Below are 14581 nucleotides of genomic sequence, written 5' to 3'. Positions count from 1 at the left end.
ATTCTGGGGAAAGCGCTGCATGCACGTTTAATCAGTAAAAAAAATATTTTAGATTTATTTTTATTTTCTCTGAGTACTGCTTAAATATTCGTCCGCATTATGTCAGAACCAGCAACAATGTAATAAAAGCAAAGGCCACCTGGACAAATTTAAAGTGCACACTTCACGATACTGAGATAGTTGATGAAAATAATTTGCTCTTTCAGTGATAATCTTAAGATTTATAATGGGGAAAACAGGTTGTGGGTAACGGTGGCAACGCAAGATGGCTTCCGTCTGGCTTCAACCGTGAGGGGCCTATAGTTAGTCCATTCTATATATGTCCGCGATCCGAGCAGAGAGCGAGGCACCTGGCTTGAAGCCTGCAACGTGAAGTCGCTGTCCGTGGACTCTCCATTGTGGTGGACACCTCCACAGTCAAGACAGAAAATTATTCTAATCTGTATTTAATGTTAGTCAAACCTGAAGTCTGAAATTAAATGTTTTGCAATCGTGCCCCCTACTGGTTAGACTGCCTCAGTCCATCAAAATGAGGACAAGCTGCACTGTGTCGAAAATAGAAATATAGAATAGAAAAAAATTACCAAAATTTTATTGTAATTCTGCCGAGATGCAAAACATATACAACAGCACAGTTTGTAAGCATGTAAGACAGCAGGACATAGACAGAAAATAAATCACTGCAATTAAGTGTGTTGATTAAAGCGTTGGTCACTCCCGTCAAAACATTTGACAGCAGAAAAAATAACAACTGATTCCTACTGATAGCTTGAACAAGGCACAAACCTTCCATCTCATCTTTCTTTTTGTGGGTCCCTGAATACGAGTCCCATGAGGATGGTACAAATTGACATCCTGATGTTATTTTGACAAACAGTACAATCAAATCAACTAAACCAAGACACGATACAAAAAGGAGAGATTGCGCAACACTCCAGAGGCAAAAAGTCAGATTAGCTAAACGGCGAGACACTGGCTCCACTAAAGTCTGACATATGCACAAAGCAGCAAACAGAGTGAGAGTTCCCATCAGGAGGTTCAAAACTGCTTTGAGCCAATCTCTGACATGAAGTCTTGGTTGCATGACATAACATCCTACCTGGATTCCTGCCATGTAGATGGCAACATAACCTGCTATGGAGAAGATGCCCTCCTTGTTAGCATGCAGGAAGTCCTTCCCTCTGTCATTATTATGTAGGATGAAAGTCTTGAGTCCTGTTGTCTCCAGAGCAAATTGATAAACGACACTTATGACAAGAGACAAGAACCACGAGTGTCTTGCGGGTATAACAACTAAAAGCATGGATGTCACAACCTTGACAAGGGCCACCGTGAAGAAAAAATTCCAGTGGACACCATATTCAGTCACATGTTCATGGTAGTCGCTCATTTTGACAGCGATAAGTCGTGCTACACCGAGAACAATCAGAGGCCACGTGGAGAGGAGCTGCTTTCCAATATGTTTCATCTTGGATCCATAAACATTTTTACCACGTGCTTCTGGACACACCAGACCATTAGCAAAGATGAATGTTCCAACACCAAAATCCATAACACCTGTTCCATAAGTTTCTGTCTTCGCATACCGCCTTGGGAAGACTCGAAAATCAACAGCTAAAATACTAATAGCTGTTTGCACATTCACCATCACTCGAAAGATGGTCACAAAGGGAACCTGTTTAAAATGAACAGTCCGATTGAGGAACATGTTGAGAGACGTTTGCCGATTACTGCGGTAGAGGTAAAAAAGCACACATAACAAAAGAAAGGCAAAACTCAAGACGACTTGACGAAGATGGTCGCTCAGGATGGTGCATGACAGGACGAGGGGGAGGACCACTACGGAGAAATCGAGAAGTAGGTGAGAAACCTGTGGAAATGGCAGAGGTAGAGTCCCCTTAGCTTGATGGTAGAGGATCAGAATGATCCCTCGCTGGAGGATGCATAGTGGTGTGACTAATGAGCCCACAACCACTTCCTGTAAATTGGTCCCATTAAGATTACTGACAAATGCTTCTTTCAGATCCTTCTGAGACATGACCTGGAAACAACAAAAAGGGAAAATATATTTTTTTGTTAGAATTAAAGAATTTGGCTAGTTATGTGCACTTGAGTGTTTTAATAAATCTTAAAAAGTACATTTTTGCTCTTGTGAATCATTTTGGTTAAATACACCATGTTTTTGACCAGAATTGTCATTTTTTAATAACCGTGTAGGGCAAAACCGATTAAAATATTAAATCAGAGATTAGAGCTTAATCGGCCAACCCAAATTTGACATGTAATGTACTTTCACTTTGAAAAAGTGTCCCGAACCCGGTGACGCTCCTTCATGAAGCTATTCTGTACCATTTTCTCGCAATTTCATCATCATTGCACTCTACTTACCATTGATTTTGTCTTAACACAGACTCACATAAGTAATCGCATGTCAGGAGAGGCTGGATCAGCCTTTTCTGTATTCAATTCAAGAGACGTTTGATGAACTGATTCCCCCAAAAAAACACGGAAGTGGAGGTGCAGCAAAATTAAACGGCAATTCCACTTGGACAAACTACACGAAACCGCAATATGGTTTAAAGTCACGTGACAAAGGCAATTTGTCAAGGCACCTGTGCGTTCTTCTCTTTGTCTGCTTTCCGGATGCTGTTCATCGGTTTTTCAAAATAAACACCGCTTGAGTAAGAAAAACGGAGTTCCGAACGCTCCTTCAAAATAAACGCGAATATGTGTAGTATGATCACATCCGCTTGCCATACGCCGCCGCCGCCAGCATCATGAACGCCCTGTGTCGCCTGGTCCATCGGATGCAACGAACTCTTCTGCTTCCGAGCTGTAACGGACTCTGGACGCCGTCCGGACGGAAGAATGCCAGCTCGGCCAGTACCAGGTAACAGTCGGCTATGGGCTGCGCGTGTCACCCGGTATACTCAACTAGCTAGTTAGCCGCTTAGCTGGCCGGCTAGCACCTAGCCTTACCCAACTAGCTACACCCGCTAACACCTTATGTGTGTGAAGGCAGTTGTCATGTTTTGACTTTTACAAACAACATGGATGACTCCCCTCGCGGTTTGCCATTCAGTCTTATCTCATTTAAAGTAAAACATTGAGCCATGGCAGTAAAATGTTTTAAGCTTTACGTCTATTATCTGTTATCTGTTATCTATTATCTGTTATGACCTGCACTGTTAACTTGTGCGCCATTGTCAAGCGTATTTGTAAGCGTTTTCTTGTTGCAGCCCTCTCAACCTGACGTACGACGTGTTTGACGGGAAGGGAGACAGCGCCGCGCCGCTGGTCTTCCTGCACGGATTGTTTGGGAGCAAATCCAACTTTCAATCCATCGCCAAGTCGCTGGTGCAGCGGACGGGTCGAAAGGTAAGCGTGCAGACACGCATGAAAAATGCATCCACGCATCTGTGGCTGTTTTGTTTTTTGGTCCAAGTGTCCTCACTGTCCTTTTGTCCAGTCAGGTGCTGACCGTTGACTCCCGTAACCATGGCAACAGTCCCCATGATCCCCAGCTGACCTACGAGGCTATGAGCGGCGACCTGTCGCACCTTCTGGCTCAGCTGCACATCGACAAGTGCATCCTGATCGGACACAGTATGGGCGGGAAGACAGCCATGACCTTCGCCCTCACGAAGGTGTCATTTGTCAGGCCGCCCAGTCTTTTCTTCAGGTGTGGAAAAAAACGCTGACGACTCTTTCTCTCCACGCCGCTCTTCCCACTGGCCAGCCGACACTGGTGGAGCGGCTGGTGGTGGTGGACATCAGCCCTGCCCCGAGCATCGCCGGAAACGACCTTCACAAGTACATTGACGCCATGCGGGACGTGAACGTCTCTGGCGAGCTGCCGCGCTCCACCGCCAGACGCATGGCCGAGGACCAGCTGCGACGCACAGTCAAGGTCAGCCGCCCCCCTGAGCGTTTAAGTCAGGTGTGTCCTGCGTGGCGATTGGTTCTTACCTGACAGCCATTTTGTCTTTCAGGAGCGCTCGGTGCGTCAGTTCCTGCTCAGCAACCTGGTGGAGTCCAACGGCCGCTACGCCTGGCGGCTTAACCTGGACGCCATCTCAGCTCACCTCCATGACATCATGGACTTCCCCACCTTTAGCTCCGCCTACAACGGCCCCACCCTCTTCCTGGGCGGAGCCTCTTCTGCCTACATCAGGTGTGTCTCTTTCTGCCCCTCTCTTTCGGTCTCAAGCTCTCTCTTTTTCGCTCGCTCCCTTTCTCACCCTTCCGCTCTGAGTATCCAGTCTGATAGCTTTGTGTGGCCCTCCCCTGCAGCTCCGACGACTACCCGGAAATCCAGAGGCTGTTCCCGTCCGCCGACATCCAGTACATCCCTGACGCTGGCCACTGGATCCACGCTGACAAACCTTTGGACTTCATCAGCTCCGTCGTTTCCTTCCTGCGGTCGTAGAGAAGCCACGAGAAGGTTGGTTGGGCTGCCGGCTCTTACTTGTCCTGTACCGGACGCTACCATGCAAAGTGCGAGACTTATCGTATAACATCACTTTGAGAAAATGGAAAAGGAGAAGACACTCTGATCCTGCTTCCAAAAGCCAGTCCCAGTTTAACGGAACAAGAAACGCAAATGAGTCGTGCAGTAGCATTAATTGTTCCTCTTTTTTTCATGCTGTTGAGGATGCTGCGGTGGGCTCAGTGCTGCCAGGTATGTTGTGGCACATTGCGGTACTACACTAAAGGGGCACAACTTGACCATACATGATACTGTAAAAAGGCGGAAAAAAAATCTGCAATGTTGCGTAAAGTGTGATATAGTGGGGTACTATTAGACTGTTTTTTGTTTTTTTTAATAATACACAGAAGTGTAGCATGGAACATGAGGGTCAACTTAGCGCTGTCGCTATCAATTACTTTTAGAATCACTATCATTTATTCCATCAAACAGTCAGAGTAGGGCGGGCTGACTCAGACATTTTGATGGACGTTGTTTCTGCTTGTTAATCCCAACACGTGAAATCCATGTGTGTGAAGGCTCGTACTGTCCTACCCAACTTTCCATGTGTGTGTTCCGGTGACGTGTTTACGAGCTGATAATCGTGTACGCTGCAACTTAATAGAATTTAACACTACAAGAGTCGTTTCCATGGAGATGATGAGTACGTGGATGCTTTTTTGTCGTCAACTATATATATATATATTTATACAAGTCTAATTTATTATATCTTTTGTAAGAATGTGAAAGAGCGTGAATGCGGTGACTGGCATTATTTATTTACAAAGCCATAACCAGAGCAAGCAATCACACAAATCTAGAGAGAGACCGAGATTAATGTAGTAATGTTGTTGTCCTTCTCATGTTATCAAATATTATTCATGTGTTGCTTATTATGCCCGTGGAATAAAGTCAGCTGGTTGGTAGACTTGGTCGTGGTGTTTTTGTTTGCACGTCAGTCAAGAGAGACCACCTGGAAGCCGTCGTCTTCCTTGCGCTGGGGTGCCTCCACTGAGGGTCGCCCCCCGTTGGTTTTATTCCACTTCCTCCAACCGGAGGTGGCCTGGCTGGGCGAGGTGGGCGACAGCTGAGGGCGGCTGAAGAAGTTCTGGGTGGGGTTCTGCGTGGGTGAGCTGGGCGAGGCGGGTGAGGCGGGTGCGGGCGCCACTGGGAAGTTGGCAGGCCGCTGCACGGGCGGCTTGTTCCTCCTCAGGATGCCCATACGTGAGGGCTTCTTCTGGTTCTGATCCACCTGCTGCTGTAGCAGCAGTTGCTGATGCAGTAGCAGCTGGACATCGTCCTGAACAAAGCAGAAAAGTTGGAGGTCAATTGAGGAACGGCCAAGAGCGCCCTTTTGCACATTCAGTAGGGCAACGCAGGATTCCGTGCTTAGGCGAGCTCCCATTTTCCGTCACGCCTTGCTGTGTCTAAAAAGGTCGTTGCCGGGCGTGTTTTTAACAGCCCAACAACTAAACGAGCCTGCTAAACAAAAGGCGTCAGTTAGCTTTTGGCAACGCATGAAGTTCTTCAATTTTCCCCGTGGCTCTGAGACCTAGGGCGGGTGTGATGCAAACGGGTTTGACGACTCACCTTCCAGGCCTCCAGCTCCAACGAGAGCTCCAAGCGTTTCTGCGCGGCCTCCAGTAGCTGGTTGTTGAGCAGCATCATCTCCGATTTACTGCGCAGAAGCTCCTCCTCCATGGCTTTCTTCCTGCCGCAAGCGGCGCAGCGCACGTTAGCCGCTGCACAAAGCGAAGGACGAGCGTCCGCTCGGACCACTCACTTCTCAATAGCGTCGTCTCGATCCCTCAGCGCCTGTTGCAGCAGGGCGCTGTCCGGCGAGCTGCTTCCTCCCGTCGACTTGGCATCCTGAAGCCACGGCCAAACGTTACTTTACTACCTTTACATCTTTCACGCGAGGTCCCCCTCACATCGAGCACTCTCACTTGAAAAAGAACATTTAAGCTGGAACTGGTTGGTCCACATTGCAACAGACCAGAAGGAGGCCCGCCAACATTCCTGTGCGCTTACCAAAGGTCTCCCCATCGAAGCCATTTTAGGTTTTGCTTTTGTAAGGCCATTTAAATATTAAAGGTCAAAGGCTGCATGCACCATGTTTGGGATGTTTCTCTCCTCCAACAAACCTAATTCAAAAGGTCAGCTCATTGGCAAGCTTTGCAAGAACCTGATCATTAGAATGGGCTGTGCTGGAGGAGGTGGAACATCTCAAGCATGCAGGATAGCGGCCGTAGAGGTTGAGGGTCAACGTGAGTCAAGCAGCATGATAAAAGCATAACCTTTTTAGCGATGCCGCTGACGGCCATTTTGCGGGCAATGTCCTGCAGCTGGGCCAGGGCGGCGTCCAGGCGGTTTTCACCGGAAGGAAGCGGCTCAGGGAGGCGGGACCCCGAGTCCTCCGCCATCAGCTGCATCAGCCGCAAGATGGACAGCACCTCCTCTGTCACCTAAAGGTCGCCACGCACGTTAAAGACGTTTCCTCGCCCCGTTTCACGCGTGGACTTACCCGCTCTTGGTCTTGACTCCATTTGGGTCCGTGTCGGCTCTCCTGCAGTTTGTCTACTTGGGCCTTGAGCTTCATGCTGCGCCTTCGCGACAGCTCCACCTCCCGACGCACCTCTTTCAGCTGCAACAAATTACTGTCAGATTTGTGCCACTTAAAATATACTGATTTTAATTTGACTATATCCCATCAACACCAAGCAGTCACTGAACTAATAATTTCATGACATCCAACCAAAGCACTTTTAGAAATCAACAAAATTTCCAGGACCCTTTTGACGGCCATAATGTTGTCTACCTACCGTGTCATTGACATGCCCGACGGTCCTGCGCCTGCTGAGCGGCCTGCCGCTGTTAATAAGATCGGGCAGGGTCCCGTAGCTCCTCTGGAAGGGGGTGTCGCCCCCCTCCAATGTCGGGGAATCGGAGCGCTCCTGATCTGGGGCTCCGTCGGAACCGGACGCGTCAGGGACGCGTGAGTGGCCGGCAGAATCCGGAACCCGCGAGTGGTCGGCAGAGTCCCGAACGCTTGGGCCGTCATCCTCCGTCTCCGAGAACGAAGCAGTTCGGCGTAGTGGCTTGTCGGGACCTCGCCGGTTCGATTTGGACGGTAACCTGCTGAGGGAGCAGTACAGCTGTTCGGTGGCGCTCATGCGCGGATTGGGACGAAGACGCCAGTTCAGTTCCGAAAAGTCTGCAGAGAAGTCCGGGTCCCGATAGGCGGGGGGCTGCTGCCTTGAGTAGTTCATCGCGACGCAAATGAAGGAACGACTAGCAGGTGATTCACTATAAGAACAATTCCAGCTGCAAGAATGTTTCCAAACTCGTTTTTCCGGTTTCGATGCCAGTCATTTGCTCCGGCAATGACGTCACCGGTGTTGTCCTGCACCCGCACAGCCATCAAAACCACAAAATTTCCAAAATAGGCGTGAAGACATCATCCGACAGATTCAAAGATAAGATCAAAACAATTGAGGCTTGTTCCATTTCCATTTACAGGTAGAACAAGTTAATTGGCGGAGGTAAAAGTTTATTGTACAACAAAAACGTTTAGTGTGTTTGAAAGAGTGTCTTGATTTTTTTTTTTTTAAACCACTTCCTGCTTCCTGGATGCGGGTGGGCACTTATTGTCAGGCGGGGTGGAAACTTTCGAGTTTAATTCAACGTCACAGGTTCTGTTCGTTCTGAAACGTCACTCAAAATCCCGATTGATGCCTGGTGACATTGTCAGACGTCAGTTGTCCAGCTACGGTCGGTTCGGTGCTGGTGTGGTTGCGGGTGCAGGTGAGGGCGAGGCTGTCGCACAGCGCCCCCCAGTGGTCTCGGCATTGCGCTCGGAGGCGGCGTGCCACCCAGGGACCCACGTCGTCGCCGCACCTCAACAGGAAGTTGATGAGCTCGGTGTGCGGCCTGCAGGATCAGAAATTGCTCATTTGCAATAGTGCACGTCGCAAAATCCAGATTTTTTTTTTTTTTGCAAGTTATTATGACAAGCATTTGGGTTTTGAAAGCACTAATTAGAATCACCAATACTCTTCACTATACTTTTCAAAAACATGACCTACTCACTACATTGCTAAGGTAGAGTGATTCTGAACAAAACTCACCCTGGTGGGAAAAGCAGGTGGAAATGGACCAAGCTCCCCAAGGTGTCCTCGTGGTCCCGAACCGCGAGACACAGCTGATGTTTGGCGAAGCATTCCCTCTGCAGCGCCGAGAGCAAATCCTTAACGGCCGCACAGCGCCGACCGGCACAGCTTAGCCGCTGACGGAGGCCCGAAGACAGGCAGCGGAGAGACTCCTTCACCCGCCACTTGCCCTGAGATGAGAAACACAACGGGAACATCGAGATCCAGTGCAGGTCTGAGTTTTTGCATCACCTGGGCCTCGTATCGTCCGGCGTGCTGGAGCAGCGTGACGCAGATGCGATGCAGGCCGTCGATCTTGCATGAGGTGTTGTCCAAGCACCGGAAGGTCTCGCAGCCGGCCTCACCTGAAGTCGACAGGCAGCTCTGGATGTCCACTGGACAACAATCGTACATCTTAGCGTTGGCATGATAGTTCTCCTTTAAGGACTTTCTTGGGTGATACTTTGTGTAAAGTTTGAGAAGCACAGATTGATTACATTAATTAATATTAATATTACTCTGATTTACTGCATGGCCACTTCAACATTGTCTTTTTTCATGTTTCTATATGGACTAAAACAATTATTCCAATTCAGCACGTTTGATTGGTTTGAATTGTGGTTGTCAGGTTTCTCTCATCTGGAGGGAAATTTGCAAAAAAAAAAAAATATATAGGCTTAAAGAATAAGTCATTAAATTTCTTGTTACAAAAACGCAAAAGCACCTACCTGTGCCCTGCAGAGTCAGGCGCCGTTTCGGAACGTGCTTATCCGTGACGTCACGGAAGGGTTCCGAGGCGCAGACGTGCAGGCACGCGGGGAGCAGCAGAACCGCAAGAAGAAAAAAATGCAGCAGCCGCTCATGTTCGTCCATGTTGCGCTCATGCAAGCGCTTCCGGAGAGGGTCCACCGAGCTCCGAGTCTTGTGTGTTTTTCCCTTTGCGCTAGTAGCGGTCACGCTTTTTATATATCTTCGCGCGCTCACGGGCCTACTATGATCCGTCACCAGAGCGACGGCCAATGGCGCAGCAGCAACAGTGACGCGCACGCGCTCAGGGTAAAAACTGGACTGTGTGCAAGTTCTGTCTCTAATATTGATGATTAATCATTCCGTGTGGAATTTTCCCTTAAGGGACTCCAGTGACTATAATATACGTCTGACTTTTTTGGAGGACTCCATAGGAGCAGATTGATGGTGCTACACGGAAAACCCACCTGAGAAGATGACGCGGCCGTTTCAGTGAGTGTGGTGTTGTTGTTGTACCTTACGACGAGGTCAAGCAAAACTCCAGAAGTTATCGCTCTTGTTTTTCTGTCTATATCGTATTATTGTACAGGGGTCAAGGTTCATCTTCACTTCAAAGCAGTTTTGACTTTGAGCACCGTGACCTCTGACCCTCAGTCATGCGAGCGCAGCCCACTGCACAATGAATTATGCATTGACGCTTTTTTTTAAATTCCTCAACGTTTTTATTAGAGTGCTATTTTCTTTATAAAAAAGAAAATATTACAAAAAAAATCCGTGTTCCAATCGTAGTCGAGGAACAACTTGAACTCGTATGTCAAGGCACCACTGTAGTTTGGAAATAGAAAACGGGATTAGAAAATGTCTCATTTTGATAATCAATTTCCTTCATTTGCAGGAACAAAGGTGAAGTTAGCGTAGTTCCATGAAGTTGATTGCCTGCGCGTGAGTGTGACCCACAATGCAAACATGTTTACGGCATGTGACGATCACGTGACCCGCTTTGGGGTCCATGAGAGGGAAAGTCAACACGGAATGTTCAGAGCGAATTTGTCGCACGTGTTAACGTCACCATCATCTCGTCCACACGCCGTGTCCTGCCTGGCAGCAAGCAAAATCCGCATTGGCCCATGTGACATCATGCATACAAAATATTCTTGCAATAAAATAAAACTGGAGCTTTAGTTCCCTTCTAAGGTGTTTTGGGTCCCTCAGATGGTTCTGGCTGCTCTGAAGCTCCAACAGCACTGTCATCCTTCTTTTCTCCTGAAATGAAGTCATGGATGGCCGTCTCGATATGCGGTCTAAAGGTATGGTTCATCTTTGGGTCCACAACCTGAGTGATGATCCGGTCAACCCCCGACTCCAACATGCCTGACCTCCACACACAAATTGTAACCAATCAAAAATTGCAGCAAATGGGCAGAGCAAACAGCGGTGACTTACTGGACCACGCTATGTCTGAGTCCGTTCCTCATCTGGTTCTTGTTGATGGACGGCTTCCACTCCTGGGTGCTCAGGTGCGTCGTCACAAAATTGTCCACCTTCTGACGGAGGTTCTGGTAGGCCGGCTACAAGCAGCAAACAAATTCAACAACAGCCTGGTTGGCGTTCACAACTTCTTCATGGCCATTTTGGCACAAATAAAATGGCAAAAAATATATTAATAAATTTATGGACTCCAAAGGGGCAATATGATCATTTTAAAATATGCTGCACTATTGATTTAGCGTGAGTGGGTTTACCTTGGTGTCAACGTCCGCCAGGCAGTCTCGTCGGAACTCGTCGAACAACCCTCGGTTCTTCAGGTGCTCCACGATCATGGCAATAAGCTGCGGGTCCCCCGGGGGCAAGCTAGCCGGATCCAGGCCTCCGCCGGCCTCCGCCATCGTCCGCAGATTTGCACTAATGACAACAGCTTCCACGAAAAGACAAGCTAAGCTATTGGCTAGCCATCAGGGCTAGCTTACTGGCTACAAGCTAGCACGATTGTTTGGCTTTAGCGCGTGCAACCGATATAATACCCTGAACCACACGGGCGGGCGGAGTGACCGTGTCCTCGAGTGTAACTCTTTGTCAACGCAAGGTCACCCGTACAATAAATCGAGCGGCCGAGTCTTAGAATAGACACGCATGCGCAGTTGGACTTTGGCGCCGGAAGAGCTTCATTCAAGCCTCACCACGAATGAAGCCTCGAACAAAACATTAGCTCAGCGTCTTTATTCGTCAAGAAATACCAACGAAAGCTTTTAGTTCCAAAAGAATGCCAACGAGGAGCTCGTTGCGCTGACCCCCGCAGCTTTTCGCCGCCATTCAGACGTCCAACGCTGCAGAAAGGCAAGGCTAACGCAGTGATGCTAAGTTAGCATCAATTGCGCGTGTGCTGTTCAAAATAGAAAACACGTCCATGCACCAAAATAACTTCCAAAGTCCTTCTCAGTTTGTTGACACGGAGAGCAGAGCATTAAATTGCGCTTACGAGTGAGGGTGGTGCAAATTAGATTAAATTCATTGAGAAGAATATTTGAAATTAAATACATGAAATTTTCATATTTACATTAGAATTTCACTGAATAAATATTGGATTTAATAAGTATTTGTTTTCTGTTCATTATTTGCACTCTTACTATCCTGTTTTTTTTTCAATAAAGAAATGAAAACTTTATCCGATTTATTGATTCATTAAAAATAGTAACTGACAGATAATTTACAGACATATTATTCGATGATTTAACTCAATTAAGCAGTGTTGTTGATGATTATGACGCTGTGGCCGCAGATGAGCGGCGAGGCCAACAAGGAGTTTGAGGAGCAGCTCCGCCTTCAGGAGCTGTACAGCAAGACGAGCCATGGTGCCTCCAATCCGTTCACGTACACGGACCCCAACGACGGCACAGTGTACGACTGGGACCACGACAAGAAAGCTTGGTTCCCCAAAGTATGACCGCACGCCGTAATCGCGTGTCTTGAGAATCCCGCGTTGACCATGTTGTGTGCAGATTACAGAGGACTTCATGGCGGCTTACCAGGCTAACTACGGCTTCAATCAGGAAGGCAACCCTGACGCCAATGCTGCCGCCGCCGCTAAGCCCGTCGCCACAGAAGCGGAGAAGCGGCCGGCAGCTGAGGAAGAGCCGATATCGGAGCAGCAGACAAGCACAGGCGTTGACGGCAAGCGCAAAGGAGAAAAGAGGAAACCAGATCCAGGTGAAGCCATGATGATGACGACAGTGATGGTGCTAATGCTAATCATGGCGGCATGTCCAATGTGTGTTTCAGGCTGGTTCGACATGGAGGACACCAAGAACACCAACGTGTACGTGTCCGGTGGGTTATGCGCTTTCCGTTTGTGCTTGATGCCATTTTGTTTTTGTCCTCTTTCCCTGATTGGCCGTCGCTTGATTGCAGGCCTGCCCCCAGACACCAGCACTGAGGAATTTGTGGAGCTGATGTCCAAGTGCGGCATCGTCATGAGAGACCCCATCACTGAAGACTACAAAGTCAAACTGTACAAGGACAAAGAGGGCAACCTGAAAGGAGACGGACTCTGCTGCTACCTCAAGGTCGTGTCAGCCTACATCCTCTAATGGGAATCTGAATTCTTTTGAGTGCAAGTTGTTTTTATGGAGCAGAACATTAGAGATTTGTTTCTATCGTTGAAACCAATGTGATGAAATTTGTGTGTTTGTGTGGGTGTTCAGAGGGAGTCGGTGGAGTTGGCTGTGCGTCTTATGGACGAGTCAGAAATCAGAGGCTACAAAGTGCACGTGGAGGTGGCTCGCTTCCAACTCAAAGGCCAATACGACGCCAGCAAGAAGAAGAAAAAGAACAAGGACTACCGCAAGAAGATGCAGATGCAGCAAAAGTGGGCACCATGTACGTGCGCGTGCATCCCGTCATTGCGACGTTAACGTGTTGCGCGGTTGTGTCCGAGCAGGCAGTTGGACTGGAGGCCCGAGAAGCAAGGAGACGCCAGGAAGCGACACGAAAAGGTCGTCATCATCAGGAATATGTTTCATCCGACTGACTTTGAGGAGGACCCTCTGGTTCTGAACGAATATCGCGAAGACCTGCGCTCAGAGTGCGAGAAGTTCGGCGAGGTCAAGAAGGTCATCCTGTTCGACGTGAGTGGCCGACGCCGGCGTCCGATTGGCCGCGTGAGACGGCCAGCTGGTAGCGGTTGTTGTGCTCGGGCAGAGGCATCCGGACGGCGTGGCCTCGGTGGCCTTTAAGGAGCAGGAGCATGCCGACGCCTGTATCCTGTCCTTCCACGGGCGCTGGTTCGGAGGTCGCCAGCTTACCGCGCAGCTGTGGGACGGCACCACCGACTATCAGGTGTGTGTGTGTGGGGGGTTCCTTTGGATACACAATTGGCTTCTTCATCGATGAAGACACACACAGTTTGTCGTTGTCATGGTGATGATACCGTTTGTGCTTGTGAAGGTGGAGGAGACGAGCCGTGAACGTGAAGAGCGCCTGAAAGGTTGGTCGTCTTTCCTGGAGGGGGCGCAGCAGGGTGGAGGTCCCAAGCTCCCACCGGGTGGCGCCACAGAGGCGTCCAGCGCCGCACCGCCAAAAAACACGCCACAGCCTGACAAAACGCAGGAAGGCAAAAAAGAGGATGACAACGATGATGCCAAGTCCACCGACAGCAGCCTGGCGGGGAGCGATGACGATGACAACGCTTGACGGGCGAGACCGGAACCGAGACTTCACCAAGTAGCTTCACACGTCCACTTAAATCACGTCAAATTCATTTTCATGAAAGTTATCATTTAGACTCTGAAAATTACCTCATCATATTACGACATACAGTTAACCTAACAGCAAAGGTCAACTTGAATCAAGATTGCTAAATTAATGAAACATTACAATACATTACAGTCACGTCAGAAAAAAACAAAGGGCAAGTTTGGCATTCGGCAAAATCAAATGAAGCAAAAATAATTCTTTCTGCTTGAGGTGGCTAGCAGAGTCTTTTTTTCCTCATTTTATAAGTGAAGACACTCTTATCTCAAGGTACCCTCCACTTTCCAATTCATGGATTTGATGTAAATGAGCTTGTAGAACTGCTTCCAGTGTGGGAAGATTAGTTTTCTTCTCAACTCATGTTAGGAAGTAAACAGGGCGTCGGGTCACAAATGTGAATATGTCCATGGATTCAGGTGCGCCATCTTAATGCTAACAGTTAACTGCTAAATAAAGCAACACCTCCATGATG

At 48.5% G+C, this 14581-nt stretch overlaps 5 protein-coding genes across 6 annotated transcripts; 2 read left to right on the top strand and 3 right to left on the bottom strand.

The window, feature by feature from the left end:
- Positions 1-570: 570 nt before the first annotated feature.
- On the bottom strand, positions 571-2573 carry pigw (phosphatidylinositol glycan anchor biosynthesis, class W). Of its 2 annotated transcripts, none has more exons than XM_049743644.2 (2): positions 2417-2573; positions 571-2041 (listed from the first exon to the last, which is right to left on the bottom strand). In XM_049743644.2, the coding sequence occupies exon 2, from the start codon at positions 2036-2038 to the stop codon at positions 581-583; it is 1458 nt and encodes a 485-aa protein (XP_049599601.1). In that variant the 5' UTR covers positions 2039-2041; positions 2417-2573; the 3' UTR covers positions 571-580. The 2 variants fall into 2 exon arrangements, with proteins under 2 accessions (XP_049599601.1, XP_049599600.1); XM_049743643.1 differs by having other exon boundaries at positions 2389-2553.
- Positions 2574-2732: 159 nt separating this feature from the next.
- On the top strand, positions 2733-4850 carry abhd11 (abhydrolase domain containing 11). The gene is made up of 6 exons (XM_049743701.2): positions 2733-2890; positions 3240-3378; positions 3474-3647; positions 3740-3910; positions 3993-4174; positions 4294-4850. Exons 1-6 carry the CDS (start codon positions 2778-2780, stop codon positions 4427-4429), a joined length of 915 nt encoding a protein of 304 aa, XP_049599658.1. The 5' UTR covers positions 2733-2777; the 3' UTR covers positions 4430-4850.
- Positions 4851-5226: 376 nt separating this feature from the next.
- Positions 5227-7855, bottom strand: bicdl2l (bicaudal-D-related protein 2-like). Its single transcript, XM_049743666.1, has 6 exons — positions 7291-7855; positions 6993-7112; positions 6766-6933; positions 6252-6337; positions 6059-6179; positions 5227-5768 (listed from the first exon to the last, which is right to left on the bottom strand). The coding sequence occupies exons 1-6, from the start codon at positions 7735-7737 to the stop codon at positions 5424-5426; spliced, it is 1287 nt and encodes a 428-aa protein (XP_049599623.1). The 5' UTR covers positions 7738-7855; the 3' UTR covers positions 5227-5423.
- A 142-nt stretch (positions 7856-7997) lies between these two features.
- Positions 7998-11421, bottom strand: bod1 (biorientation of chromosomes in cell division 1). The gene is made up of 7 exons (XM_049743428.2): positions 11106-11421; positions 10807-10931; positions 10554-10739; positions 9345-9715; positions 8869-9011; positions 8596-8807; positions 7998-8398 (listed from the first exon to the last, which is right to left on the bottom strand). Exons 1-7 carry the CDS (start codon positions 11247-11249, stop codon positions 8185-8187), a joined length of 1395 nt encoding a protein of 464 aa, XP_049599385.1. The 5' UTR covers positions 11250-11421; the 3' UTR covers positions 7998-8184.
- Positions 11422-11502: 81 nt separating this feature from the next.
- htatsf1 (HIV-1 Tat specific factor 1) lies at positions 11503-14579 on the top strand. Its single transcript, XM_049743661.2, has 9 exons — positions 11503-11697; positions 12140-12298; positions 12360-12567; positions 12640-12687; positions 12769-12923; positions 13062-13225; positions 13298-13484; positions 13558-13695; positions 13804-14579. The coding sequence occupies exons 2-9, from the start codon at positions 12140-12142 to the stop codon at positions 14047-14049; spliced, it is 1305 nt and encodes a 434-aa protein (XP_049599618.1). The 5' UTR covers positions 11503-11697; the 3' UTR covers positions 14050-14579.
- The last annotated feature ends 2 nt before the right edge of the window (positions 14580-14581 follow it).

The sequence above is a fragment of the Syngnathus scovelli genome, chromosome 15 (assembly GCF_024217435.2).
Source record: "Syngnathus scovelli strain Florida chromosome 15, RoL_Ssco_1.2, whole genome shotgun sequence".
Taxonomy (NCBI): domain Eukaryota; kingdom Metazoa; phylum Chordata; class Actinopteri; order Syngnathiformes; family Syngnathidae; genus Syngnathus; species Syngnathus scovelli.
The sequence above is the reverse complement of the archived record's forward strand: the minus strand, read 5'-3'. Positions and strand labels throughout refer to the sequence as shown.

Excerpts from the sequence above, each read along its gene's own strand:
- abhd11 (XM_049743701.2), top strand. The coding sequence starts at position 2,778 with ATGAACGCCCTGTGTCGCCTGGTCCATCGGATGCAACGAACTCTTCTG. Across the intron at positions 2,891-3,239 it reads GCCAGCTCGGCCAGTACCAG|CCCTCTCAACCTGACGTACG; the intron begins GTAACAGTCGGC and ends TTCTTGTTGCAG. Across the intron at positions 4,175-4,293 it reads GCCTCTTCTGCCTACATCAG|CTCCGACGACTACCCGGAAA; the intron begins GTGTGTCTCTTT and ends CCTCCCCTGCAG.
- bicdl2l (XM_049743666.1), bottom strand. The coding sequence starts at position 7,737 with ATGAACTACTCAAGGCAGCAGCCCCCCGCCTATCGGGACCCGGACTTC. Across the intron at positions 6,934-6,992 it reads GGAGTCAAGACCAAGAGCGG|GTGACAGAGGAGGTGCTGTC; the intron begins GTAAGTCCACGC and ends GGCGACCTTTAG. Across the intron at positions 6,338-6,765 it reads TCAGCGGCATCGCTAAAAAG|GATGCCAAGTCGACGGGAGG; the intron begins GTTATGCTTTTA and ends CCGTGGCTTCAG.
- bod1 (XM_049743428.2), bottom strand. The coding sequence starts at position 11,249 with ATGGCGGAGGCCGGCGGAGGCCTGGATCCGGCTAGCTTGCCCCCGGGG. Across the intron at positions 10,932-11,105 it reads TGGCGGACGTTGACACCAAG|CCGGCCTACCAGAACCTCCG; the intron begins GTAAACCCACTC and ends TGCTGCTTGTAG. Across the intron at positions 8,808-8,868 it reads CCGGACGATACGAGGCCCAG|GGCAAGTGGCGGGTGAAGGA; the intron begins GTGATGCAAAAA and ends TTCTCATCTCAG.
- htatsf1 (XM_049743661.2), top strand. The coding sequence starts at position 12,140 with ATGAGCGGCGAGGCCAACAAGGAGTTTGAGGAGCAGCTCCGCCTTCAG. Across the intron at positions 12,924-13,061 it reads GACTCTGCTGCTACCTCAAG|AGGGAGTCGGTGGAGTTGGC; the intron begins GTCGTGTCAGCC and ends GTGGGTGTTCAG. Across the intron at positions 13,696-13,803 it reads ACGGCACCACCGACTATCAG|GTGGAGGAGACGAGCCGTGA; the intron begins GTGTGTGTGTGT and ends GTGCTTGTGAAG.